The sequence below is a fragment of the Hippopotamus amphibius genome, chromosome 3 (genome assembly GCF_030028045.1).
Source record: "Hippopotamus amphibius kiboko isolate mHipAmp2 chromosome 3, mHipAmp2.hap2, whole genome shotgun sequence".
Lineage (NCBI taxonomy): Eukaryota > Metazoa > Chordata > Mammalia > Artiodactyla > Hippopotamidae > Hippopotamus > Hippopotamus amphibius.
The window spans coordinates 175,876,322-175,904,042 of record NC_080188.1 but is presented as its reverse complement, the minus strand read 5'-3'; the positions used below and the strand labels follow the sequence as shown (position 1 = coordinate 175,904,042).

Sequence of the window (27,721 nt, the reverse complement as noted above, 5' to 3'; positions counted from 1 at the left end):
TCTGGGCAAAGTGTTCTAGGCCATGCTGATACAATATAGTGAATTTAATTCTTACTTTGTTGTGAGCTCTGCCAACACAAAGTTTGGATGAGTGACCTAGCCTCCTGTACTGCACCTCTTCACTAAGCATTTTATTCTTAAAGTTGTCTTTTTCTAAGTTGGATGTTAGTAAGTTTTATATGTTACACCCTTCCAAGTAATAGATAATCTTCATCTAGAAGGTTCCAGAATATTTGCATAGGTCAGATCTGCCTTGTCTTAGAGCACTTACAGTAATAGTGAGTTCTTGAGATTTTGGAGTTCTGGTTAATTCGGGATTCTGATCAATCTGGGGTATAGGACTTGTGAAAGAAACTGTATTCAGGTAGCCCAGTGAATCATCTACATCCACCCCATGCGAGGTCTTGGTAATAGATGTCATTTAAATATGAATCTGTTGAAAACAATGGAGTTTGCCCAGCATTATGACTTCTTCATAATTATCAGTCTTTTGTCGCTTTGCCTCCTTTGCTTTCTAGTGTCTTTTTTCACTCTTATTCTTAAGTGGTGCTTTTCCCAGGGCCAGTCTTTTTACTTTGCATTAAGTAAGTTTTCTTGCTCAGGACAAGTCAAAGTTGGATATTTTGAGTGCTTTTAAACCTGATTAATTACATTCCAAAGGATGTAATTGTTGATAGGAACAGTGATATCAAAACCTGCAAGATATCTGTACGGACTATCCAGTTTTGTTGTGTAGGCAGACTATCTTTTCCCTCAATTTTGAGGAACAGCAATGACTTAGAAGGCAAATACTACCTGAAATATATATTATGTTCACAGAGGGTACATATATGAATATAAATAAGTTTCTTATCTTACATCTTCCCCATTATCTGTATAATAAATACCTCCCATTGTAACATAATTAAGAAAGGTCCATTTGCTCAAACAGTGGAAGCTTTAAACACAAAGCTTAGTTACAGAGGCAGAGCAGTTAAGGAAAAAAAAACAACAACAAAAATCACTTTTCTAATGCTTGCTTTTTTCATGTCTACTCAGTAAGTCCCATTAAGGAAGCTAGAATTCACCACCCAATTAAGAGATTTGTTCAGTATCTCATGTAACCAACAGCACAATTTAATATGCTGTGAATCTGAACTAATCCATAATGCCAGAAGTCAAAGTATGTATCTCATGGGAAAATGTTTCCTAGTCTATGAAATCACTTAAATGGTAGGTAGCATACAGGAGACTCTGTTCCATTAAGTAAATTTTTGTTCCATTAAGTCATTTTAGGTACCAGACGTGCTTGGAATTTGTATAACAATTGATTTTAGACATAGTTTAGATGTGCCTTCCTATACTTGAGAATCCTAAACCCACTTGGTTAGAGGCTGGTGTATGCTTTTAAAAGCCTGCACTTTTCACTACAGAGATAAAAGATCAAAAGGAAGGGGACAGAATTAAGCATACTAAGTGTTTTAGAGACACAATTGCAGTAAATTCTCAAGATAATTCTATAAGGTAGTAACAGTAGTAACTAACAGTAGCTGACTTTGAGTGTTTATTATGTATGAGGCACAGTTCTATGTGCCTCACTTTAATTAACTTATGTAATTCTTATGACAATTCCATTAGGGTAGATACTGTTATTATCCTCACTTTAGAGAAAAAGAAACTGAGACACACAGAGGTGAACCTAGGCAGTCTTTCACTAGACTTGACACTCGTAATAGGCTATGTTGTCTTTAATAGGTGTAAGCATACCACATTTTATAGATGAGGAAACTGTTAAGCCCAGAATTACACAATGGGTAAATTGCAGAGCCAAGATTTACCAATCTGATTCCAAAGCCCAAACTATCTCCAGTATAGCATGTTAACTCCGTTTACTTATAAGAGTTGGAGTGAACTAGAATATACAATAGCCAGTAACAGCACTGCTTTTAGTGAACTTTTAATTCGGGAATAAGTGATTGGAAGATTTCTTCGAGAGATAATGCAGTTGATCTCTGAGCAGATGTTGAATGGTGAATATTTTCCGGGGATATTGCCCACCAATTTGGAGGAATCACCTGTTTGGTAGTTCTAATTGTGAATGCGTGATTGAGTTACTACCAAGGCAAAAATTGAAAGATAGCGTTCCAGTTATCTATCGCTGTGTAACAAACTGTCCTAAACCTTAGTGACTTAAAACAGCAGCTCCTTTATATATCTCATGATGTCGTGAATCAGAAATTCAGGAAAGACTTGTCTAGGCAATTTGTTGCTCCCTGTGGTGACGACTCAGGTCACCTGGTAGCATTCAGCAGGTGGTTGGACTGATCAGGAATGTCCAAGATGATCTCACATTCCTGACACTTTGATAGGGAGGGCTAGAAGACTAGGCTCAGCACGCCTCCTCTCCCCCTCTGGAGTCTCAGGGACTCTGTATCTGATTTCTCCATCAGAGTAGTCGGACTTATGAAATGGCAGCTCAGGCCTCCAAGAGGCTGGGCAGAGGATGCCAGTCCTCTTCAAGGCCAGGCCCAGAGCTATCAGAGTCATCACCAATACACTGTTGGTCAGAGAAGTCACTGGTTAGCCCAGCTTCAAGGGGAGAGGAAATACCTTACCACTTGATGAAAGGTGTGTCAAGGATTTGGGGCCATCTTTAACCTGTTATAGGTAGCATTAGGTTTTTTTGATTTGTCTTAACTCTTGTGTGTTCATTTAGGTCAGTTGTTTGTGCCATAGAAACCATTTCATCTGCCATGGGTCAATAAAGGAGCCATAAGGAGAATGAGACAAATACCTGGAACAGATTTCATGAGCTTCGCACCCCCTGAGTTTCATTTTATCTTATAGCAAAATGTCCATATTTTCTTTTGTTCCAAGTTCCAAATTGTAAGCATATGCCTTTTTTTTTGCTTCTTTTCCCTGTGAAGCCACAGAAATACTCTAGAGGGAGTAAAAAGCTTGCTGTTACAGACCTTGATTTATTAAAGATTTCAGGTGTATTTAATTTACAAATAGGTAAAAACTTGTGGTGAGGAAATTTTATATGGCTGCTAAATCTGTTTCAACAGGAGTTTCTATTGAGTGACTAGATGGATTATATTCTTGAGATAATTGAAAGTTTTGCCTGCATATCCTACATACCCTCACTGCCACCATACCACCTCTGGCACAAACGTGTGTTAGGGGCACAAGTTCATTCTGGAAAATCTGTTGCCATTTTTATAGTTGTTAATCCTTTAAAACTATCAGTTGCTACCAGCTTCTATTATCTAAAATAACAAATCATTGAAGTTTTATGATTTTGGGTTAGATTTTCAAATTTAGGATGCTTTATTTAAACTCCTGCTGGCTTATAAATGGACTTTTATTGCCTTCAGGAGAAATAAGGGCAGAGAATAAATTCTGCTCTAAAAATGGTCATCCCCAATCAATACACTTTCTAAGAAAAGAAAGGTTTGGTATTATCTCTCCATTCCATGTGCAGTGGTTTCCTAGAGAATTAGGTGTGAGGGCTTCTTGCTGGTCATCCCTAATTACCATATAGTGAAGAGGTCTTTGTTCCTGGGTCAGGCCTCAGAAATTGCAAATACAGGAAATAAAATGGGTACTCAGGGCTGAAGACTTAATTTAGAACTCTAGAAAATACTGAGAAGGGAAAAAGAAGACTTCGGCATTTGTAGTTGAATATAACCAGGGATGGAATGTTTGAGTCATTTAGGCATCAGGATTAATTAGATTTTATCATATAAAGATTGGGGCAAATTTTGGTGAATAAAAATAAATGAGCCTTAACATTTTCTTTTTGATCCATATTTCCACTCTGCTGTACCTCAGAGTCTGCTCTTTGTGACAGAGAAAGCCTTTGAAACTATATTCCCAGGGAAGGAAAAATTGGTTCTAGTTACCTTTGCTATTAAGCATCTTTGTCATAGATATCTTTGCTGCAAGCATTTTCACCTTATAACTAATTCGCTGAAAGGTAATTTTGCCGTAAAAGCTAAAATAACAAAACAAAACAAAATACGAGCGACATTGAAAAGGACATAATGGAACATAAAGAAATGAATAACAAAATGTTTTAAAGTGTAGCTGCACAAATAACTGATCTTACTTTGTGTGTTGTACGTAAGTACCTGTCTTCCAGGTCTTTTGTTCTTAGTATTTTATACTTTTTTTTTTTGCTTCTTGATTCATCTGCTCATTCAGCATTGTGCTTTTTCTTTTTGCTTAAATTTCTTCGTTCATTCAGAGAGGTATCAGTTTCCAAATACCAGGATGCATATTTGTAGCCGAGCTTTGTATTGCATTGTGAAAGCCTCTGCACTGTTGTTTGTTCTTGACATTTTTTTTGTATGTCCATTCATAGATTTTCCAAAGTTCTATGGGAAATGTTGGTTCAACTCTGTACCTTTGAGGCTTTTGGCCTTTTTATCCTCCAATGTAGTGTGTTTCAAAATAAGAAATCAACTCTTGGGGCAAATCATCATTATCCGTCAGCTCAATAAAGCCATCAGTAATGTAGCTAACTGGGAGAAATGCCAGTCGAAACCAAACTATCAAACCAAAAACTGTCAGCCAGTTATTATCTGTTGTGGCAGAATTGTCTTATGGCCAATTAGTTGTGCTGTGAAAGTGCAGCAAAGATGCTTATAGCAAAAATACTGTACACTAGAAAAATCTTTGATAATCTATGAAGATGCCTCTCGTTCAGTATCTTGCAGCTTTTTGGGCCCTCCTCTAGATTCTATGTGACTCTTAAATTTGAAATCATCTGGTAGTTGCACAAAAACTAAGTACAGTTGACTCTTGAACAGTGTGGGAGTTAGGGTGCCGACCCTCTGCAAGTGGAAAATCCACCTATAACTTATAATTGGCCTCCGTTCCTGCAGTTCCTCTGCATGACGGGATTCAACCCACTGCTGATGGTGTAGTCCTGTAGTATTTACTGTTGGAAGAAACCTGAGTATAAATGGACCCATGCAGTTCAAACCCCTGTTGGTCAAGGGTCAACTGTACTGTGGTCTTGAAAAAGAGAACAAAGAAGAAAGGGAACCTGTAGATTGACAAAATATTTATTCTTTCTTTTCAGCATCACGAGTCTAAACCATTTAAGCTGATAACAACCTGAGAAATCCCTTAAGGTTTAGATTTCAGCTCTTAGCGCATCTTACAGCAGGTGTTTTTGACATATCTGAAGATGATCTACTGAGTTTCCTATAAATTAATAGAAGCCTAACTGTAGTGTTTCTTAAAGAACCACTGCAAAAACAGAATTGCAACACAGGGAACAAAGCTTAAAATGGGTTTCCTCTGGAAGCCAAGATGCTACAGCAGGGGTCTCTAAGAGTATGGCTGAAATCCACCTCTAGAATGGCTGTCAAATAGCAAAGATATTTAGAATTTATATGGTATTTGATATTTTTACAAAAATTTTAAATCATGTAACTTGAAGTTTTAAAAAATGAGCCTGTTTTCTTTTTGGAAAAGTGGGCCAATAAAAATAACACTAATATAATTCAATTGTATATGCATGTGCATTGAAAACAGAGTGGTATACTAAAGATAGTTCATGCAAATAACTTTTGTGGGAAGTTTGGCTATTTTCTTAATATCTTTTTTCATAAATGTATGTTTATAAATATATTTACTCATCCACTATGACCTTGGTAGCTTTAGAAGCATTTTGTTAGCTGTATCATTAATTATAAAAATCAAATTCTTAGCATACTAGGCTGTGAGAGCTTTTAGTTGCTTTGTATTTTGGCTAAGAAAATTATTTCTTGCACTTTCTATTTATAAAGATGTTATAACACTTTGCACCCACTTAATGCAGCTGTTCTTTAGCGACAAAAGATGCAGGCGTTAAAGTAAAATGTATGTTTAGAAGCCTGGCACACGGAGGGATCTCAAAAGAACAAATTTGGCTTGCATCTACCTGAGAAACCTGGGGGATAATATAAACTTTAGACTGAAAGTATCTGTTGGGATAGGTGTGCAGTTGCTGCAAGTTGCAATATCATTGTGAGTTGCCAGCTACATCTATGTGATTTTATGTATGTGAGAAAAGGGTGTCTGATGAAGGCAGTCAGTGTAGAAAATTCTACCTCCCATTAAAGACTGAGAATATTCCAAGATTGCCCTGTAGCCCCTTAGGCAGGAGGCTGGATTCCTCAACCACTGTCCACCCCATTCTCTTGTTACTCGCTTCAGCTCCTCTACCTCTGAGCACTTGGCTGAAGAAAGAGTGTAGCTTTCTGTAGCAGGCAAAGGAAAGCCAGACCCAAAATATAGAGGCTGCAGTATCTCACTTCTCCTTGTCATGTTCAGATGTTAATGTTTGGTTTTGTGGCCCAAATCAAACTGTCAGAAAACTTGGGTTTAGTGCTTTTATCCACTGGCTTCTATTTGGCAAGAGTACCCCGCGGAAGTGGAGTCTTTCTGTTGTTTTTAAAGATGCACTCAACTCTTTTCAATGATGTGAAAATTTTGTTTGAATCCTAAGTTTTTTTATTTTTTAGTTGCCATTTGCAGTCCATTTTGGGGGACTGGAATATCAACCGTATCTTCCTGATAATGAGCCTTCTGCCAATATCTTAACATGCAGTTTTGCATGCGGTTTTTTGGATGACCTGTTTTGCTTTTAGACACTCAGAAGAGAGATTTTTCTGTTTTTAATGCCAACACTGTTATGATAGTCAGGATGGCCTGTTGCGGGTTCAGGAAATTCAGTTTCAATAGTAAAATGCCAATAGTAAAATAGGCAGACCACCTAATCTTTAAATGCAGTTGTAGCACTCAACTGATTTGCTGTTTGGGGCACTAGTACACTGAGCCAAGTCAGGTTACCTACCTTTTGAACATTTGTTACAGCTGAGGAAGGACTACTGGCCCTTTCAGAAATATCCCAGAATGCTTTCCACCTTTTCATTCTAATGCGCTGGCTGGTTGTAGTGTCCAAACAGGGATTCTCTGGTTAGGAGTGAAAATGAGAGTGATCCATTTTCAGATTATTAGAGGTTGGCATCTGTGTTTTAGGTACCAGCTGATAAGTATTAACTTTCCTGGTGACTGAGAGGGCAAGTGACAATACAGACAGTGTGAAATTCCAAATGAGACAAGCAGTACTCATTGGTGACAACTGATAAAGTAACCTTCCCCTGAATACAGTGTGAATTCTATGGGGAGATGAGGCAGTAAAATCATGTGAATCTATTCACCACAGCTATTTATTTTTCTAACTATAGAAAAATGGGCAGCCTGTAAGCCATGCTACTAATATCCTAGACTCAGGAATTAACTCCTGCTTAGGAAACTTCTTCCTTCTGGCTTATCTTTTGTTTGTGCCCAGAGTCTTGGCCTACGCCTGTCCCCAGCCATTTTGCTACAAACACATACTTAAGGTGCAGTCTTACCTAAGTCAGTAATATACTGTCGTCAGTGCAGCCTGTTTTATGGCCAAAGTGATTTATTAAAATACAAAACAAACAAAAAAGTGAGAAATGCCTAGGTAATTTCTTTGAGGCATGTTAAACCTATGAATCTGGGAGAACGCATAGAGTCTTGTCTTCTGCCTGGCTTGGGTGAACAGTGATCTTAATGCTTTCTGTTACAGAGCCAGCTGACCTAGGCCAGTAGTTCTCCATCTTGGCTGCACATTAGAATCCCCTGGGGCCCCCTCCAGACATTCACATTTAATCGGCCTGCTATGCAACCTGGGCTTTAGAAGCTCCTCAGATGATTTTAGTGGGCAGCCAAGGCTGAGAATCGTTTTCTGGGCAGTCCTGAGTGGTCTTTGGCAGGATAACCTCCACCTGGTTCTCTTTTGTCATAAGATAGATACCTTTATTGGTATCCCAGTCATGGCTCTGAGTTTAAAACGTAGATTAGGCCAAGGCTCAAGTGGTAAAATGGACCATCCATTTGTCCTCAGAGTAACTCAATAGAAATGATGCCATCCACCCAGTTTCCTCTCTATACCTAAGTATGCGTAAGTCAGCAAAACAAATTTTCAAAGTCTGCTCCCTAGAATCCTCTTTCCCTTACATATGTGATTTGAGTGGAGATTTTTAAAACTCTGCTAGCTGAAATAGAGCACTTAAACTTATTAAAAGAGCCAAGCCCAAGCCATCTAGGGTGATTGTTACTTGTAAAATAAATAGGTAGCATTGTTAAAGTTAATGAAGAAAAAGAAGGGTCCTTCCTGGGATGATGGTGATATATTTGATTTTTTGTCTCTTAGCCTGTCTTCTAAGTGGGATTTCGATGTAAAGTGACTTTCACTGTTCCATGTTTCTTTGTGAATTAAATGCACTAGCTAAGGCATAAATATTTCTGAGTTTTATATGAAATGTGAAATGAGTCCTTTTAGCAACTTTGTTCCAGGATATCAAAAGACTTAACCCAGTAATTCCCAAATGAGTTTTATATCTTTCATTCACCCAGCCAGGTATAAAGATACCTGCCCATGGCAACCTCGCTCATGGTAATGGGGAGGGGAGAACTGTTTGATTATCCCTAAAAAGTGAGAACCACCATTCAAACTAATTAGCTACCAAGTGATTTCTAATTCATGAAAGAAATTTGTGTTTAAGAGCAAGTTCAAAATTAGCAGTCTCTCATCTGAGAGACTGCTGGCACTGTAGAAATTTTCATTCATATATTGCCTACAAATAATAATTTAAATTTCAAATAGGTGATGTGTTCGACAAGAAAAAGTGGGTGGAAGGAGAGATTGTTCGTGCAGGGGACTGAATTAGTATCAGGCTATGAAATTTCATTAAAATAACATTAAGGCCTGGCTGTTCGCTTAGCATGTATATGCTGCAATGTCAGTTAGAGAAAAATGCCTCCTATGCCTTAGAAGATTTGTGAAGGCTTCATTATATTGGGTGAAATAGAAAAGCAATAGCCTTTGAGATTTGTTTGCATCCAGAGAGTAGCCCATTAGAGTTTTCATACTGAGGAACATTGTGGAGTACTGTGAAACATTGTTGAACTTTATGCAAATCACACTGCACTGGATTTTAGCATTTGGAGAAGGAGAGTAGAGGAGGAGAAGGGGGAAGTAATGGTAAATATATATATATAAAAACTTGTACTATATTTTACACAAGTAATGAAACAAATTCCCCATCAGGAATTCTCTATCAGGACTGTGAAGTTCAGCCAAGTTCTTTCCTACTGATTGGCTTGCTGATTCCTCTTAAACCTCTAAGAAATCCTTTCTGAAAGAGCTAAACAAACGCTGGTCTAACTGCAGTTTCACCACTCTGCCCCATCCCCCTATCGACAGCAAAAGAAAAACATTCCCAAACTATGGGCAAAAGAAATGTCTCGGTCCATTAACTTTTCATCCTCTATGGTCTATGTTCACTGTTTTAGCCCGTTGAATTATTTTGTGATCTAATGGCAGAACTTAAATAGATCTGCCACATCTGTCAGGAACCATTGGCTTCTCCTTTAAGAAACCTGAAAATCAGAACTCTCAATTTTTGGCATGTCAGCATAAGTGAGTAAAGGGAGAAGTATGTTGAAAGAGCACTTAGGGACTTCCCTGGCAGTCCAGTGGTTAGGACTCCGCTTTTTCACTGCCAAAGGCCCGGGTTCAATCCCTGGTCAGGGAACTAATAAGATCCCGCAAGCCACTTAGATTTCCTGGCTTCTCATCATTTCAGGTGGGACCCACTTATGCTCTGCCTCTGAGAAGAAAAGACAAGACGGAGGGTTCAAAGATAGAAAAGTCAATGTAGCCGAAATGTGATTTCCTTCAGATGGATATAGTCTGAAAGAAATCTGTCCAACTGTTCTCAATGGTGCTTATATGGTGGGTGACAGCTGTCTCCCATCTACCTGTCCCTGGCACTGTGCCTTCCCACTGGTCACTGTGAAAAGCAGATCACACTGGACTCAGAGGCCAGAATCCAGGACAATTTCCCACTTCTCATCACTTCTTCATACAGCTAATAATGTAGCATTTACTTCTCTTTGGAAAATTCTTGGGTTTGCCCCCCCAAGAAATAGTAAAGCATTTAAAGGAAAATAGTAAGATTCTGGTGGTAGCTTTCAAATAAAGAGATTACAGGAAAAGTTTAACTTGCCCTCAGCTGATGTTTATTGATAGTAAGGACCAACTATGCCTCCTCATCCTGAGTTTCTAAAGGCTACCATAATATTTCTAAGCAACAAACTTATCTAACATTTTTTCACAACTTGTTAATCAAGGATTCATATTAAAACAGACAATCAATTTCTAAAATGTTGTTATCCCTGAAAGGGAGTGAGATAGAGTTTTTAACTAGAAGAACCTACCAGTCTGTTTTTTCCCTTTGAAAAAACTAACATTTGAGGTTTGTGTCGTTCATCTGAAGTGATTACTCCATTAATAAAGATGCCTCAGAAAAGTCAGTGAGCCAGGCTAGCACTCTTTAACCTCTGAGGGTGCTGGACTGGGTTTGTACATCTTATTTCCTTAGAGAATATCAGTTTTCATTATGACCTTAACTATAAACACCTATATATAGGAATAGGGTTTTCTCTCACCCCACCCTCTTTTAATCACTGTCACTTAAGTGTAAACCACACCTCCCCCCACCCCACTTTTACTGAAAAAATGCACTTTAATTCCTAAGGAGAGTGGCTGTTCTGGCCCTGAAGCCAGATTACTTCAGGAGGAGAGTTGAGAAGGGAGAACTCTTGGCGGACCGTGTGAAATTAACCAAATTCCTTAATGTAAACACAAAAATCAACCATTTTTAAGCTGTCCCCACCCCCAGCCAAAGGGAAAAAGAAACAACCAAATGAAAAAAGGTTGAAAATGCCTCCCCTGATTTTAGAAGTTTCACTGGGGAAAATACCCAGTATTAAGTTACTTTCTCAGCTACCAAATTATCAAACCTGTGGGTGGTTTTGTGGGAGGCTGAGACTTTTGTTTTGTTTTGTTTTTTTCAATGAAAAGGCAAGTGAATCACACAGGCTATAAAATAGGATCCTGATTGGTGTCATTTCTAAGTATCAGATTTGTTCTCTCCCTTAATTTGACAGGCATTCTCAGTCTCTCCTCCTGTGGATTCTGTCCTTCCCCTGATGACAAGCCAATAGTTCTTGGTGGGGTTGCATGTATCCTAGAGCCCCAGGAGCCCTGTTGTATCGGGGGAGGGGGGAGGGCAGGAGGGTGGGCAGCGACTGGGGTTGGGGGAGGGAGATTCAGAGAAAGAGTGAAGATATATGGGTTTATATAAACATATTTAAAGCAGTTTAGCAAAAGCTTTCTCGTTGAACAGCTTTAAGAACAATGTGAATGAAAACTTAGCAACTTGGTTAGTAATTTGAAAAGTCTATTAATGTATACTTGAAATTCTGTATAAAAATACATTTTCCTCTTTATTTTAACACTGTGTAAAAGAACATTATGCATGTGAGTGGTTTGAGAATTAAATGATTTAATATTCAGATCTGAATCCTTGTCTTTTCTGTATAGAGATTAATTTGTTTTAAATTTTTGAATTTTTTTAGTGTGAGGGGATTACCTAGATTTCAAGCTCTCCCTGCCCTCTCAGGATGCCTGCCATCTTTCAAGATGAAGCAAAGACATCTCTCCCTCCTTCACTTTCCTGACCCAGATGTGGTCACTGCTAGAGGACAGTTGAAAGCCTCATTTTCCCAAACTCCCAGCAAGATCTCTATATCCATTTCTACTTGCCTTGTCTTCATTTCAGGTGGCAAAGTCCATTCATAATTGTGAGATATGGGAGTAGTTGTGTTTATTTTTACTTCTAGTCACAAACCAAAATAGAAAGAAGTACAAAGGATAACATTTTAGTTAACACAAGGGTTGGCTACTCTGCCCATGAAGACAATGGTGTTCAGAGCAACTTCCCTGATAAGAACCAGGAAGGGCCTGTTGGCCTTGAACGTCACTCTGCTGGGATTCAGCGAACGGCCAGCAATGCCAACAACGGTACTTGCTGCTGCTTCACTGCCTTCCTCGTTTACCTGCAGGTCAAATAGGAAACAGACTGCTCTGTTAGCTACTCCGCAGCTCATCACAGGCAGGCACGTCATCCATGGACACAGCAATTCCTCAAAATGCCATTTGTTTTCCAGTTGAAAGTACACTTGGGTCAGGTTGGGTTCCCTGCGGAGCCCTACTTTTAGTCTTTCTGTTATCCACTGAATATTGATGTAAGCACTTGTGTCATCCAAGCCTTGTGCTGAATAATAAGTGCCAGGGTCCATTCAGATAACCTCTAAACCAGAGATCTGGATGTATACAAGGTTGTCACATTTCTGGCTGGCACCGTTGTATATGGTATTGTACTGGATACTAAAAGACATTTTGACTCAAGATTAGAGCACTGTAGTTGAGATAGTTTCACTCCTGGAGAATCAAGATTCCAGATATAACTACTGTAAGCAGCCACTCAGGAGCTGGGGCCTGTGAAAAGAGGTGGGTCCTCTGGCTGGATGAAATGAGTATTTCTTGGAGTAATAGACTGAAATGATGGTATTTGAACTTGCTGGTAAGTAGAACTGCACAGGTCTGGAGAGAGATATCTTTAGAAAACTTTGGGGACCCAGAATGTCACTAAAACTCTGTCCCCACCTCTGATGAAAGCACTTCAGATCCCTGAGCTTTGAGGAGCTGGTCGATAATGTTCTCGCCCTCCCTCTTTCCTTACCACCTCTCCCTTATACCCGTGCTATCTATTTCATGATCATTCCAGCATTAAATTTATGAGCAGACTGGAGCTTTTGTAAGACCAGGATCCTTTTATTCAAGTCAGATTCTGGTTTTTAATGGCTCCTCAGGAGCTCTACAATCAGTTGGGGTCCTGTGTATTGGGTTCCCAAGAGCCATGGAGGAAACTTGCATCATTGTTTAGTGGGCTCAAGTACACAAAATGAATGTGAACTGCTGCTGCTTCTTAATAGTAACTCAAGGCCCTCAAGGAGGTCTGAGCTGACCACTTCTATTTGCAGTCCTTGGAAGAAGGTTCTCAATCATAATTAAAACCCTGAGGAGTCATCTTCCCTTGCAATCTTTCTAAGTGCTCTCTCTTCCATAATCCATGTGGTATCCGTGTAGTTTTTACTTCCAAAACCATTAATCCAGTACTCATGTAAAATCCCCTGTTCTGACCTCAGTATCTTTAAGATATATCCCTCTACTCTTGCTGTTGTCCTACAGGTCATGGACATCTATTGTCCTACAGATTATATTCCCACATTGAGGATTTTGTTGCCTAGCCAATAGCCTTTCTGTCTGCCCTGACTCCTGCCATCATGTGACCTAGACAATTAAAATATTGTGGCAGGAGACCCATTCATTACTCTAGCCTCCCATCTCTTTTATCTCATCCAACCCAATGAGCATTACCTTCACTTAAACTAGTCCATGGCTACCCCTTGAACTTGACATCTCTCAGAACATCTCGACTTTTGAGATTATAATTACATTATCCTTCTCTCAGACTATATAACCCTTTGTTTTTTTAAGCTATCGCATTTCCTCATTCCCATTACAAAGACTGACTGCCTCCTGTCCCTTGATCCGTCCACTTTCCTCCTAACTGCACTGAACTTGGACTCCGCAACTATGTTTGCCAGCACCATGCTCTGAAACCTTACTCTTTGACCACACTCTTGTCTCTTGGTGATTTCCTCCCTCCTGTGACCTTCCTCTAACATTGGCCCATCACATTTCCCTCACAGCCTGGTTCCCCCAAAGCATAACCTACATAAAGGCGTCCCACACCTGGCTGTGCATCAAAATTCCTTGAGGAGCTTTGAAAATATACAGATTCTCAGACACCATCTTGAGTTAAGCTCCCCAGCTAGCTAATGCCATTGATCTATAGTTCAGTATTTGTTTGAGAGCCAGAAATTCTACAGGATTTACACAGCTCTTACTCTAGTAAAGGTTTCCACGGGCATCTTAGTTGGGGCAACACTAGGTTAAGCAATACTGAACCACTTTCTTCACTGTGGAACTGCTCAGATGTCGACACTCCAATATGCATTGATTCTTGTTAATTTCCCAAAAAGAGGCTATACATTTACTTGATCACCTAACCTTTTGTTACCTGCAGTAGCGTCCAGAGCTCTAGTTTTCTGGAACACACTGTAGGACATGATCTACACTCACCAGCTCCCCTCCCTTCCTTTCCATTTGCTCTTCAACCATTACAATTAGGTGGTGCCCCCACTACGCTGTCCAGATTCCTCAGGGAAAAGTCGCCTGTGGTCACTTTTCAATCTCCTTACTAGACGCTTTCCATCTTCTTAACATTCCTTCCTGGGTTTCCATTAGCTCATCCTCTCCTGGTTCTCCTCTGAATGCCTTTCCTGGCTGCTCTTCCTGTGTCACCTTCCCCTTACTGTCTACGTTCCCAGGAGAGGTAATGGATGGAGGGTGGAACAATTAGACCATGAGGGCTTCAAGTCAGAGCTATATTGTAGCAGGCCTCGTGGAGGAGGGCACTACAGATTTGGGGTTTGAGGGACACTGGAAACGCCTTTTCTCCTACTGTTCAGATGTGCTGTCTACACTGTAAGAGCCAGCGGAGGAACAACTCCAAAGTTACTAATCACATGAGATATTAATGTATTGAATAATAAAGCGGCATGGGAATAAAAAAGCAGCATAAGAATAGAGAGCACAGAGAGGTGTCCTCACCTCAAGAAATGCCTTGTGGAATGCATCTGAGACATAGAGGTCTCTCCGGCCTTCTGCAACAATACCTAGAAGCAAAACCAGAGAAAGCTCTGTGAAATGGGAGAAAGTTGGCTTCAACCACAGAAAGGAATTCAGTTTAAATTAAAATGTCCTTTGGGGCTTTTTTTTTTCCAAATCTTTATTGGAGTATAATTGCTTTACATAGTTGTGCCAGTTTCTGCTGTACAACAAAGTGAATCAGCTGTATTTATTCATATATCCCCATATCCGCTCCCTTTTAAGCCTCCCTCCCACCCTCCTTATCCCACCCCTGTAGGTCATCACCAGTCATTGAGCTGATCTCCCTGTGCTATGCAGCAGCTTCCCACTAGCCTCCTGTTTTACATTTGGTAGTGTATATATGTCAATGCTGCTCTCTCATTTTGTCCCAGCTTCCCCCTCCCACCTACCCCCCTCGCCGCATGTCCTCAAGTCCGTTCTCTACATCTGCATCTTTATTCTTGCCCTGCCACTTTTGAAAAATAGAAAGAAATCCTGAACCCTCACCTAATGATACCCTCAAAAATAAATACGTTAAAAATAATAATGTATTTTGGGTTTATTCAGTCTGGCTCCTGTGAATTTAATCTCATGCTTCAGCTCAGGGGGTTGGGCGGGGTGGGAGGTGAGGACTCTGTTCTTAAAGAAAAACTCCGTCTAGTAGAAATGTCTTTCCTTACAGTGTGGCAGCACTTTTAAGAGAAGGAGTGGTTTTCAGACCTAAAGACAGCCCATTAAAGGTAAATCCAATTAACTAACATTGTAAGCTTCTTTTTAAAGAAGAGTTATTTTAATGCATTTTGTTAAAGGATGGTGGGTTGGAAGAACCAAACCAACTTAACACCATTATCAAAGTATCAAAACTGGGAAGCATTTGACTGTATCTATCCATGTGACCTTAGAAAACACATAAGCCCTTTGGAGTATAAGGTGAAGAAAGGCTGTTAAATGTCAGCTATGCCTATTTTGTGGGACCCAGATGTCCCTGGCTCTTAATCATATCTGTCTCTTTGCTCTGAATTTTCCAAGCTTTCCAAGTTCTTCTCTACCTGATCCCATCTCTTCTATCAGTTACAGACTCAAAGGGTTCCAGTGCCAGCTGGGCCCGTGGAGATCCAAGGGCCAACTTCCCCTTTTACAGAAGAGAAAACTGACACCTTGAAGGGGAAGAGATTTCCCTGAGTTAGCAGTAGAACTGGGATTAGAATCCAGTTGTCCTGACTCGCTCTTTTCTACTCTTTCCCCATCTCTTCCGCCTTTGGTCAGACCACTCTGGGGGCAGAGAGAGGAGGAAAGTCCTTCCTGCACTCACCCGGGAGCTTGGACTTCTCAGGGCTGAACAGGTCCTCGAGGCCCATATCTTGCAGCCGTTCCTTCACACTGAAGCTGTCCTCGATGCGGAAGCGGGGCATGTGGACCACGAGCAGTGTCTCTTCCAGCTCATCCAGCCACTCCTGCAGCACCTCTGGGGTGAGTTCCTGTTCCACCTTGGCCAGGCTCTTCTCGAGCTTGGGCAGGATGAGCACCATGGTGATGTCATCACCCTTGAAGGGCAACTCGAGCACCTGGGTACCTTCTGCCACGCGCCGATAGCGGAACTTGCCTTCCTGGTACATCATTAATACTGAACATGACTCCCCATCAGCCTTGTAGAAAAGTTCCTTCCTTGTGTTCTCAGGGCTGAACTTTGACTTCCACAGGCCCTGGAAGAAGATGCCAGGTGGGAGAATCACAAAGCAAGAAGACCAAAAACATTTTGAATATTGACATGGGAAATAGTCATAATATTTTATTATATAAATATGTAAGTATAATTGCTAAGACCAAAAACTAAAGAGATATGCATGAAAAAGTTTTAACACTGACTGTGTCAGAGTGATAGAATCACGAGTGGGTTTTTTTCAGTGAACTTTTCTGTATTTCCCAGATTTTCAGCAGCAACTATTTGCTTTTTTAACAAGAAAAATAAAAACAAGAACAACCTACTGGCCTCTCTGCAAGTCTCTTCTAGAGTTTAAATCTAATTGCCTTTTGCTTTCTGCCTCCTACCAGCCTCTTTCTCAAAAGCCATCCTCTAAAATGCTGGGCTCTGTCCCCGATGAATAAAGCCAGACACAGGTAATAACCCCAGGGGGTCATCTGGGAGTCCTGCCAGGCAGAGAGTGAGGCCTGGCCAACTTCCTGTTCAGAGAAGGAGGGGAATACAAGACACTGCTTTGACATTTAGGAGTGGTAATAATCATTCGTTGTCATCTTCTTGCTCCTTGATTTGGGGACAAGTCATTTAACTCTCTGAGTGGTGGATTTTTTTTTTTTTAATTATTTATTGGCTCATTGGGTCTTCGTTGCTGTGCACTGGCAGCAAGTGGGGGCTACTCTCCGTTGGGATGCACGGGCTTCTCACTGCAGTGGCTCTCTTGCTGCAGAGCCCGGGCTCTAGGCATGTGCAGGCTTCAGTAGTTGTGGCACATGGGCGCAATTGTTGTGGCTCACAGGCTCTAGAGCACAGGCTCAGTAGTTGTGGCTCACGGGCTTAGTTGCTCCGTAGTATGTGGCATCTTCCTGGATCAGGGCTCAAACCCGTGTCCCCTGCATTGGCAGATGGATTCTTAACCACTGCGCCACCAGGGAAGCCCTGAGTGGTGGTTCTTTATCTGTAAAATTAGGAGCTGGTTATCAGCAATATTTGTAGGATGCTTACTGTGTGTCAGGCACCGCTACAAGCTCTTTCTGTCCATTAACTTAATCCCCTCAGTAACCCTACGAGGTAGATATATCATTACTACTATTTTATAGATATAGAAATTGGGGCACAAGAAAGGTCTCAGGTAACTCACTCAAGTTTGCAGTCAGAAATGGAAGAGTCTGGATTTAAACTAAGTAATCTGTCTAAGTGGCCCGAGTTCTCACTTGTGATGCCATGAGGATCAGGAGAACCAATAAATGGCAAAGTGTTCCACAAACTGTAAAGGGCAACACACACTGTGGGAATGCAACCCACTCCATTCTTGGGGTGAGGGAACCCCCCAAGCCACAGCAGTGACTGGCTGAGCCCCTGGGCGCAGTGGGGGGAAGAGTGCACAGGGAGCATTAGCTGGGGAGGGCACCGTGCAGCCTGGAGTAAGCGGGAGGCCTCCGGAGTATGCATGGTCTGTCTACTCCCAGCACCCTCGCCCTCAGCCTTCTTCAGAAATGTGATAAAGTTGGAATAGTCTTGGACTTCCCTGGTGGCGCAGTTGTTAAGAATCCGCCTGCCAATGCAGGGCACACGGGTTCGAGCCCTGGTCCAGGAAGATCCCACATGCCGCAGAGCAACTAAGCCTGTGCACCACAACTACTGAGCCAGTGCACCACAACTACTGAAGCCCGCGCGCCTAGAGCTCATGCTCCACAACAAGAGAAGCCATCGCAATGAGAAGCCCGTGCACTGCAACAAAGAGTAGCCCCTTCTCACCACAACTAGGGAAAGGTCCACAGGCAGCAACAAAGACCCAATGCAGCCAAAAATAAATTAAAAAAAAAAAAGTTCGAACAGTTTTTAGAACTCTTGACTCTCTGAGAAAGACAAAGCCATCTGCATGACCATTGTCACAAGGCCTCTGCAGTTTTGAGGTTAGCCTGGCAAAAGGAGGTTCAGAAGCTTCAGGCAAGAGGAATTTTGAGTCACTGTAGAAGCTGTTCTAGATGATGGAGAAAACCTCATCACTGAGGATTGTCTATAGACTCTGTCATTTTATTCCAGATTTCACAATGGAGTTAACTGGACAGGAGAAATCATCACATACGTATGAGAATTTATTACCACGCACACCTTGCTGCTGAGCGTGCTGTCTGTATGTATGCTATGCCTTGGTCCCAGAGACACTACCAGGCCCTCTTTGGACCTCAGCCCAGCAGCCACAGCCCTAGATGTGAGTCTAGACTAAGCAAATTTGTATTTCTGCCCAGATCATGCATATACAATTTCTCAAAAAGGTCTACCTACACATGCCTAAAGGTATGAAAGAGGGCGAGCTGGAGGAAAAGAAGTACCTTGAAGTAAATGGTGTTGACCAGCACCAGGACAGTGAACTCGTTGATGGCTTCTGGGGGAATGACATCAGTGATACGCCCATGAGTCTTATTGGATACCCATTGGTTGATGGCCACTCTGGACTGCTCTGCATTTCCCTGAGGAGAACAGGAAACAAACCTACCCAACTGTGCTATTCAATTGATTTCTCCATTTCCCCGTGAAGAACTTTATTTTGTCCATCATTGCTCTGCACTTTCCCACCATTTGGTTAAGCCATCTCTCTAACCCAGGTTGGGGAAACCTCACAAATCTCGTATAGGGTCATGAATCTTCCATATAGTTAATAAATATTAACAGAAGAAAGAGAAAGGAAGTAAAGAAAACAAGAGAAAGAAATAAACAGAAGAGGAGAAAAGTAGTTTGGGAAAAGAAAACAAAATATTATCTTCTCTGACTCTGGAAACCTGAAGTCTTATGGGTATTCATGAGATATGTTCTATGGGAAGGTAACAAGTGATGCAGGAGTTGTGGGGGGGGTGGCAGGAGAGATACCCAAGTGGTCCAAAAATTTTGAGAAATACCAACTGAATAGTCAGTAGACTTTGTTGCAGGACTTGTATATAATTTTTTCAAAGCAGCCTCTACAAGCCACAGATTACATTGATTCCTCAGGTTTCAAGCAAACATACATATCCCAGGGGCTCTGACTTATAACACCTCCACCTGCCTTCAACTAGCATAGCAGTGTTCATTTGGCTCCTGCTTCTCTATCTCTTTAATTTCTGAGTGAAGGGGAATAACTCTGAGGTCAGGGATGACATCTGCAACTCACCTTAAAGTCCAAGGGCTGGAGCTTGGCCCCATATACCAGCTCACTGATGTCCTGGTAGGTCTCATTGAAGGTAATGGATTTGTCTCCAAAAAGGCGGTTGGCTGATACCAACTCAGAGGACTTATTGGCTTTCCGATAGAGTCGGCAGTTCAGTTTGGCAAAGAAAAAGTGGATTTGATCAGATGTTTTCTCAGAGATGGTATCAAACTTAAAAACCTGTAGAAGCCAAGAGAAAGTAGTGGTGAGTCTGGTGGGGCAGCCTGGTAGCACGGGTGGTGAGCACACTGCCCGTCAGCCCCTGACCAATCGTGTGAGTTCCTCCAAACACTGCCTGGCACAGCGTAAATGCTCGGCTCATGTTTTCTGGATGAACAAATGGATAAAAGAAGAATAAAGGGTAGGAAGGGGAAAGGGAAAAAGAAACACAAAGAGACTGGAATACCACCCAAAGTCTCTAAAGGGCTCTAGGCCAACACATATATGTTCTCTTGGGTGTTCCAGCAGGGAGGTTAGGCAGAGGGCTTTGGGTTGTACCTCCATCAGCTGCTTGAGGGTGTTGTCACAGGCACCCAGCTTGGTCATAGCAAAAGCTGTGGAGATACTCAGGGGTGACAGGAAAATGTTGTCATTGTCATTCTTGGAGTCTGCCAGATGCTGATAGAAGATGGTAGCAAAGTGGGAATTGGCCTTGGACAGTTCCCAGACCCGCCGGTTGGTGGCCTCGGGGATCTTCTGCTCTGAGCCCTCGCCCTCTGTTGCCTTCTTCTCTGGGGAACGGTAGATGCACATGGGATTCACAGGAATGTCCCGAGGCTTGGCTGTGCAGATGTCCTCCACGGGGCTCCAGTGACAGGTCACACGGCCCCAGAGGCCAATAAGCAGCAGGGAGAGAAGACATACGCTCCTATGGGGGACAGAAAGCCTAGTTAAGCTAGACTGAGAAATCCCCTGTCCCACTGCCCATCACAGATTTGCCCCAAGAAAGCACAGACTACCAGCCCACTTGCTGTGGTCAGGAGGAGGGCCAAAACCTTTGAAAAGTACAAGGGCCCAGGACAAGTGCAGTCCTGGACTCTTTACAAGTGGACAGTTTCACTTGCCTGGACATAGGCATGTTGAAATTAGAATCAACTATTGGAGCAACTGATGTTATTAGAAGTATTGTGTGCCCAAGGCCTCATGCTGGAAGATATAAATAATGCAAAGTTTCCAGTCGGTGAGAAGGAACATGCACACATGAAAAATGGCAGGGAACTTTAGTGCCCAATGAAGACTCAGGTCAGTCGGAGGAGCCATTAACAGAAGCTGTTTAGGGAAGGCCTCGGAAATAGATGGATTTTTAACCTGTATGTTAAAGGATTGGGAGGATTTTGATACAGCAGAGGGATTTCAGCAACTCGAGAGGGCTAAGAAGGAATGAATGAAACAAAGCCACAATCTATGTGCTGAAAACCCCCAAATCTCTAGCTCTAGCCCAATCCTTCCACTGAGTTCCAGACCAGTTGTTGGCTGGACAATTCCACCTGAATGGCCTGCAGATTCCTTAGTGAAATACAAGCAAACTGAATTCAAAATTCTCACCCACACACCTGCCTCTCCTTCTGTGTCCTCTAGCTCAGCAAATGGGACCGTCAGGTACCCTGTCAGCCAATCCAGAAACCTGAGAGTCACCCTGAACTTCTCCCTTTTGCTCTTCTCATTAGTGAGACCCTAGCTGGATTCTGTGCATTCTGTTTCCTTGTTCTCGCGCTGTCTTAGGTCAGGCCCTCATTATTTTGGTAACTTCCAACGTGTTTGCTAAAGTAAATAAAAATAATCTCACCATTAAAAAAAAAAATGAGATCATGAAATTGACAAATTAGAAGAACTGGGACACACAATTAAGTAAACCAAGAGATAAACTGTCTTGTAATGTTTTTATAGATAAGACATGAGGGGCCAGGAGCTTCCTCTGGCTGACTTGGGGCCCCTAGGTCTAGAGAAGGGGGTCTGTATGTGGGTACTGAGTCTTCTCAATCTTCTCCCAGCAGAAAAAACAGGTTACGCATGCAGTGCAGAAAAGACTCACCAAAGTGGTCTGCTGGGCAAGTGTGGGGCTGGCTGGAAGCTGGGGGCAGCTTGAGGGGTACTTGACTTCTCTCATGATCTGAAGTCAACCCTGCCATCCTTTTAAGAACAGAGGCACAGAGTAGGAGAGCAGAGGTGCCGAGGGAGCTAGGGAAGGCAGGGTGAGCAAGCAGAGAGGACCTTGCCATTCTTCTCCTTGGCTTGCTTGCCTCTGTTTCCCATTTTTGTCCCTCAGCAAAATTTGGAAATATCAATACAAGCGGAGGCTGAGGGGGCCCTGGGGGCACTCTTAAGCACCAAGGTGCTTTAAGAAAAACCAAGGTGGCGAAGCCACAGCCTCACTTCCAGCTTCCTGTAAAAAACCAGATCAAGAAAGGAATGCGTGTGGTGTTGAGGGCTGCAGTCCTTTGTCAAAGGTCACTGAGACCTTAGATGGGGGGTGGGGGTTGTAATGGGGGGGGAGGGGAGAATTGAGTGGAAGGAGGAGCAAAAAGGGAGTTAGGAGGTCCTCACAGATTACATTTGCCCTCTTCTCAGTTGTCTGGCAGGCCAGCGACTCCCCTTGGAGTGTCTCCTGGACTGCTGTGGGGGGTGACACTGAAGCAGCATCTCTGCACAAGGGAAGGCATCCCCTTTGTTCCTTGGTTAGGAATCCGAGGTGTGGCTTAGGGAAAGGCCTCACCCCAAGAAGGGAGTGGGAGGGAGGTCGCTTGGAATGACGTCTTCCGAACAAGTCTGATTATAACCACCAGGGAGAGGGCCTGGTCTTCTCGAAGATGTCGAGGCCCTCCTGATGAGTCCCTCAGAGGTCAGAAAACCCAGTGAGGGTGTGCAAGGGGAAAGCTCACCGCGCTTACCTTTTTCCAGCAGCTACAGCGCCTATCCCATTGGAAAGCATGGTTGCTAATCTTCCACAGGTCTGGGCGAGTGGAGATAGTGTGGTCTGAGGCAATCCCTCTGAACTGGTTCTTTCCACTAAATCTGACTGAGGTTCCAGAGGCTAGGGTGGGGGATGGAGCTGGTGAGGAGGGGAGGACTGAGGTCAAAGGCTGATGACCAGCTCCCAGGGTTAAGCAAAGTGTAGAGCCCAGTCTTGGTTAATTAGTAGAGAAGTTTTAAAGTTCAGTCCGGTCCGGAGAAAGAAGGCCCACCTTTCTTACTCATAGTCCTTCACATTCTTCTTCATCTTTATAGGAAAGCAAAAGGAGAACATGTTCGCAAATTCAGACTTAGAACTTTGCAGGAAATTTTTCCCCCTGGTGAACCAAACCAGGAGGTAGAAAATGGTATATTTTCTATAACAAATAAAATAGTATATAACTAATCAGATTGAATGTCCGGAAACCTCTAGTCTTCTACCTCTCAGTGCAATACCCTCTTTCTCATAGATTTTTAGGGAAGAGAGAGATAAAGAGCCCATGTTATCTAATCACAGGGGTGAGAAGAGAAATATTCTGAAACAGGTGCTACTTTCAGTCCTCATAGCCAATGTGTCCATGACCCAGAGAAGGACACACAACGGTTACGTTTGTGTGTAAAATGGACTCATTCCCCATTCATCCTTGAAGTGGTGAGAGGGGGGCACAAAGGCAGAGGCCTCAGGGTGCTGCCAAGGACATTTCTATGGTTGATGAGCTGGATGGGATACTTAGAAAAATTCTATTGGGGGATCAGGAGACAGGGTGGGGCAGGTGAAAAACATACATGCAACTACTGAAATACTTCTAAAAAGCTAGCAGAACATGGACTTCCCTGGTGGTCCAGTGGTTAAGAATCTGCCTTCCAATGCAGGGGACATGGGTTCGATCCTTGGTCGGGGAACTAAAATCCCACATGCCATGGGGCAACTAAGCCTCTGCACTGAAACTACTGAGCCCATGCCCTCTAGAGCCCACGCACCACAACGAGAGAGAAGCCAATGAAAGATCCCGTGTGCCACAATGAAGATCCCATGTGCCACAACTAAGACCTGACACAGCCAAATAAATAAATAAATAAAATATAACGGTGTCCCTTTTTTAAAAAAATAAAAAGCAAGCAGAATGAAATATTTTTATTTATGTATATTGTTATTTTTACATAGTTTAGTTATTGGGGAGATGAAGTCAAACAAATGGAGATAAAGGGCGGGTTTATATTTATTTCCCTCTTCCTAAATAGCCAAAAACAGTGTCACAAGGATTGCTGCAACTGTATTCACAGGATACAAGTATGTCACCTTCTGTGTGATTGAAGGCTCCTTGAACTTGGTACAGTCATAGGCATTCTAAAGAGTTCTTTATTCATTAGACAGGAAACCTCTACCTGGACTGAAGCTGTGTCTAAGTTCTGATTTAGGCTCTAGACACCTCAACAGCCCCTGTGTTCAGTATGAAGTTACAAGAAACTGTCCTAAAAAGCCCCAGAACGGTCAGAGGCTCCTTGTCACTCCAGATTAAAGGCAATTGGAGGGAACTTACCCGGTGGTGGAGTAGATAAGACTACACGCTCCTAATGCAGGGGGTGCGGGTTTGATCCCTGGTCAGGGAACTAGATCCCACAAGCATGCTGTAACTAAGAGTTTGCATGCCACAACTAAGGAGCCCACATGCCACAACTAAGGAGCCCATGAGCCGCAACTGAAAAAAAAAAAAAAGACAGTTGGAAAGTCTTCTGTTCAACCACTCGTGTTCAGCAAACACAGGAGCACTACCTGAGTCAGCAGGCACTGTTCTAGGGGCTGGGAGCTCCAGTCAGGAAGACATGCAGCAATAACATATAAACATCAACATATAAAAAATAAATCTATAATATGTCAGTCAGGTGTTACTAAGGGTTACAGAGGAAAGTACAACAGGGCAAGGGACTAGAAAGTGATGGGAGGAGGTAGGGAGATTACCGCTGTAAAATAGCAGGTAGGAAAGGCCTCCGTAATAAACTGACATTAAGGGACCAGAATAAAATGAGGGAGGAGTCAAATATCTTTGGGAAGAGCTTTTCACATGGAAGAAACAGGAGATACAAAGACCCTGAGGTAGGAATATGGTGTTCAGACCTATTGTTCCAGCTTGTAGGAGTTGTGAGACTTGTGCATTGTAAAGAAGGTCCTTGAAGGAAGGCAGATGAGTGGACCCTGCACAAGGGTCTGGTGAACATCTGTGGGAAAAGAACTATACATCAGGGATTGGGTTTAATTTTTCATTCATTCATTGAGTCATATGCTCATTTAATTAAGAAACATATAATAAATGCCTATACCTACCAGGTATGGTTGGTGCTGGGCCTGAGGATGTAAAGATGACTTTGTCCTCAAGGAGCTCCATGCTTCATAGCAGACATAAAATCCCAATCAAAGCTATTGGTCATCTGACTAAAGTGTGTATAGGGGAAGGGCAGATAGGTGGGTCTGGTCCATGGAACTGGGGGCAGGAGAGGGAAAGATCAGGAGGTGATAATGTAAGAAATTTGCAAGAATAAGGCTCAAAGTCTTTTTATTTTAAAATAATTTTAAAGGAATAGAAAAGTAGCAAGAATAGTACAAAATATTCCTGTATACCCTTCACCCAGATTCCCCCAATATTCACATTGTTAACATTTTACCACATTTGCTTTTGGCTTTGCTTTCCGTATTCCTCTCTTCCTCTCGCTCTCCCTCTCCCTCTCTCTTTGATTCCCTCTCTCTCACTATGATTTTTCTGTACTGTTTGAAAATAATTTGCAGATATAATGCCCTTTAACCCTTATGTAGAGTGAGGTTCCTAAAAATAAGGACATCCCTTATGTGACCAAAGTAGAAGATCAAAGATAGGAAATTGATGGTAATAGAGCACCATTTTCAAATCCATACATCTTATTCTAAATTTGCCAGGTCTCCCGCTAATGTTCTTTATAGCAATGGTTCTTCAAAATTTTTGGTCTCAGGACCTCTTTACAGTCTTGCTAAATTACATCTAATTATAATTATTTAAATAGTTCATATAAAATAGTTTTGAAAAGAAATAATTTTGGCTTCATGCATACACCAAAAGGTTTTGAGGACCTCCTGGGGTCTCTGGATCACACTTTGGGAAACAATATATAGCCCCCAAAATAACACCCCCCCTTCCTAGTCCAGGGTCACACATTGCATTTAGTTGTCATGTCCCTTTGGTCTCCTCTAGTTTGGAATAGTTGCTCTCTTTTCTTTGTCTTTCATGACTGTTGCATTTTTTTAAGAGTACAGACCAGTTATTTTTGAAGCATGTCTTTCAATTTGAGTATATTTCAGGTTCCCTCAGGATTAGATTCAAGTTATGCTTTTTTTTTTTGGTAGTTATACTGAAGAAGTAATATTGTATCCTTCTCAGTGCATCATATTGGGAGGCACATGATACCAATTTGTCCCCTTACTGGTGATGCTAATTTTGATCACTTGGTTAAGATCAGAACTGCCAAGTTTCTTTCTCTGCTATAAAATTACAATATTTCCTTTTTTATTGAATAAGTATCCTAAGAAGATACTTTAGGAATATGAATATACACTGTTTTTCATCAAACTGTCACCTGCTAGTTTTAGCATTCCTCAGTGGTTCTTTTGCAAGACTTTTTAAGCACTGTTCTTTTCCTAGTTCCCATCTGACTCCCTAATAAAGGATTATCACTGAAACCATTACAATTCAAAGACATCAGCTAAGTTAGACAACACACTCTCTTGCTAGGGTGTGAGAAAAATGCCCTTTCACTCATTGCTGGTGGGAGTGCAGAATGCTATAACCCTTTGAAAGAAAATTTGGCAATACCAACATTACAAATGAGTTTATTAGTCTTTGAGCTGGAAATCCCACTTCAGGAAGTGTATCCTACAGACATATCTGCATGGGTATAAATGAGGTTACCAATTATAACTTGATTTGCAATAGTAAAAGATTAGACACAACTTCTATCTATAGCAGACTAGTTAAACCAAGGTACATTCCCCACAATGGAAAACTATGCCAGTGTCAAAAAGAATGAGGCTGTTCTCTATGTACCGATATGGAAGGATGGCTAGGATCACTAATTAGAAAAAAGCAAGCTGCAAAGCAGTGTTTACAGTATGCTAACTTTTGTATCACAAAGTGGGGATGATAGGGGCTCATGTGGACAGACAGGAGTGGGAGTGAGATTTGTCAGTATGAACCTTCTTATTTTTCTATTTATGATCATGTCAATTAATCACCTAGTCAAGAAGGCCTGGAGTTTGTGAGCAACAAGGGCGTCAGTGTTGTGTTGCACAGAGGCCTGGGGAGAGGGGAGCACCAGGTCACAATGCGAAGGCGGTGGTGGCAACACCAAAGAGGAACTGGAAGCAGCCTGAGTCCCTGGCAAATGACAAAGGAGAAAAGGAGACTAAGAGAAGCCCAGTTCAGGCGGAACTGAGAGAACAGAGGTGTTTAGGTGTGCCCTGCCTGGCAAAATAATTTCTAATGACTGTATAATATTTCATTGTCTAGAATTTGACCATTACTTCACATTAGGTTTGGTCAAAATCTTTATAGCTTTGGGTTTTTTTCTTTGTTTGTTTTTTGGCCTTACTGCACGGCATGTGAGGGGATTTTCTCCAGCCAGGGATCAAATCCACGCTCCCTGCAGTGAAAGTGCAGAGTCTTAACCACTGGACCACCAGGGGAGTCCAAAATCTTTCAGTCTTTGAATATGATAATAATAATAGGTGCCATTGACTACGTGCCAGGATCTATGCTAAGTGCTTTACAGGCATTAGCTTGTGTAATTCTCTTGTCAGCTCTACCAGGAAGATAATAATATGCCCAGTTTACAGACGAAACAACTGCTGTTTACAAGGGTTAGGAATTTCCCAAATCACAAAGCTGGCAAAGGTAAGATTCAAAGCCTTGTCTGCCTGTCTTACAGGTCTTAGGCTCCTACACGATAGCTGTCAAGAAAATGTCCATGTCTTCCCAGGTTAAAACTTAGAGTGTCTAATTATTTTCCTTGGGGCAGGTTTATGGTATGTCACCATCTGGTGCTTCTCCTCTCGGTAGTCTCTATCAAGTTTGCCCAGGAGTCCTCCAAAATCCAAGGCCCAGAAGCAAAGTCAGGGGCTGCCACCTTTTCCTTTCGTTACCCATATTTTATTAGAAAGCATTCGTCTCTGACA

At 42.0% G+C, this 27,721-nt stretch overlaps 2 protein-coding genes across 6 annotated transcripts in view; both read right to left on the bottom strand.

The window, feature by feature from the left end:
• Positions 1-11,716: 11,716 nt before the first annotated feature.
• On the bottom strand, positions 11,717-22,604 carry SERPINC1 (serpin family C member 1). The gene is made up of 7 exons (XM_057727435.1): positions 22,464-22,604; positions 20,074-20,443; positions 19,540-19,755; positions 18,725-18,862; positions 16,005-16,395; positions 14,654-14,718; positions 11,717-11,970 (listed from the first exon to the last, which is right to left on the bottom strand). The coding sequence occupies exons 1-7, from the start codon at positions 22,502-22,504 to the stop codon at positions 11,794-11,796; spliced, it is 1,398 nt and encodes a 465-aa protein (XP_057583418.1). The 5' UTR covers positions 22,505-22,604; the 3' UTR covers positions 11,717-11,793.
• A 9-nt stretch (positions 22,605-22,613) lies between these two features.
• The window catches only part of RC3H1 (ring finger and CCCH-type domains 1), a 93,282-nt gene continuing 88,174 nt past the window's right edge, over positions 22,614-27,721 (bottom strand). For 3 of the 5 annotated variants that reach the window (XR_009052640.1, XR_009052636.1, XR_009052639.1), the window contains exons 21-23: positions 24,848-25,004; positions 24,066-24,741; positions 22,614-22,792 (exon numbers count right to left, since the gene is read on the bottom strand). The gene's annotated coding sequence lies outside the window, so the exon portion shown is untranslated. The remainder of the gene's footprint in view (positions 22,793-24,065; positions 24,742-24,847; positions 25,005-27,721) is intronic. The other 2 variants (XR_009052637.1, XR_009052638.1) reach the window with 2 other exon arrangements.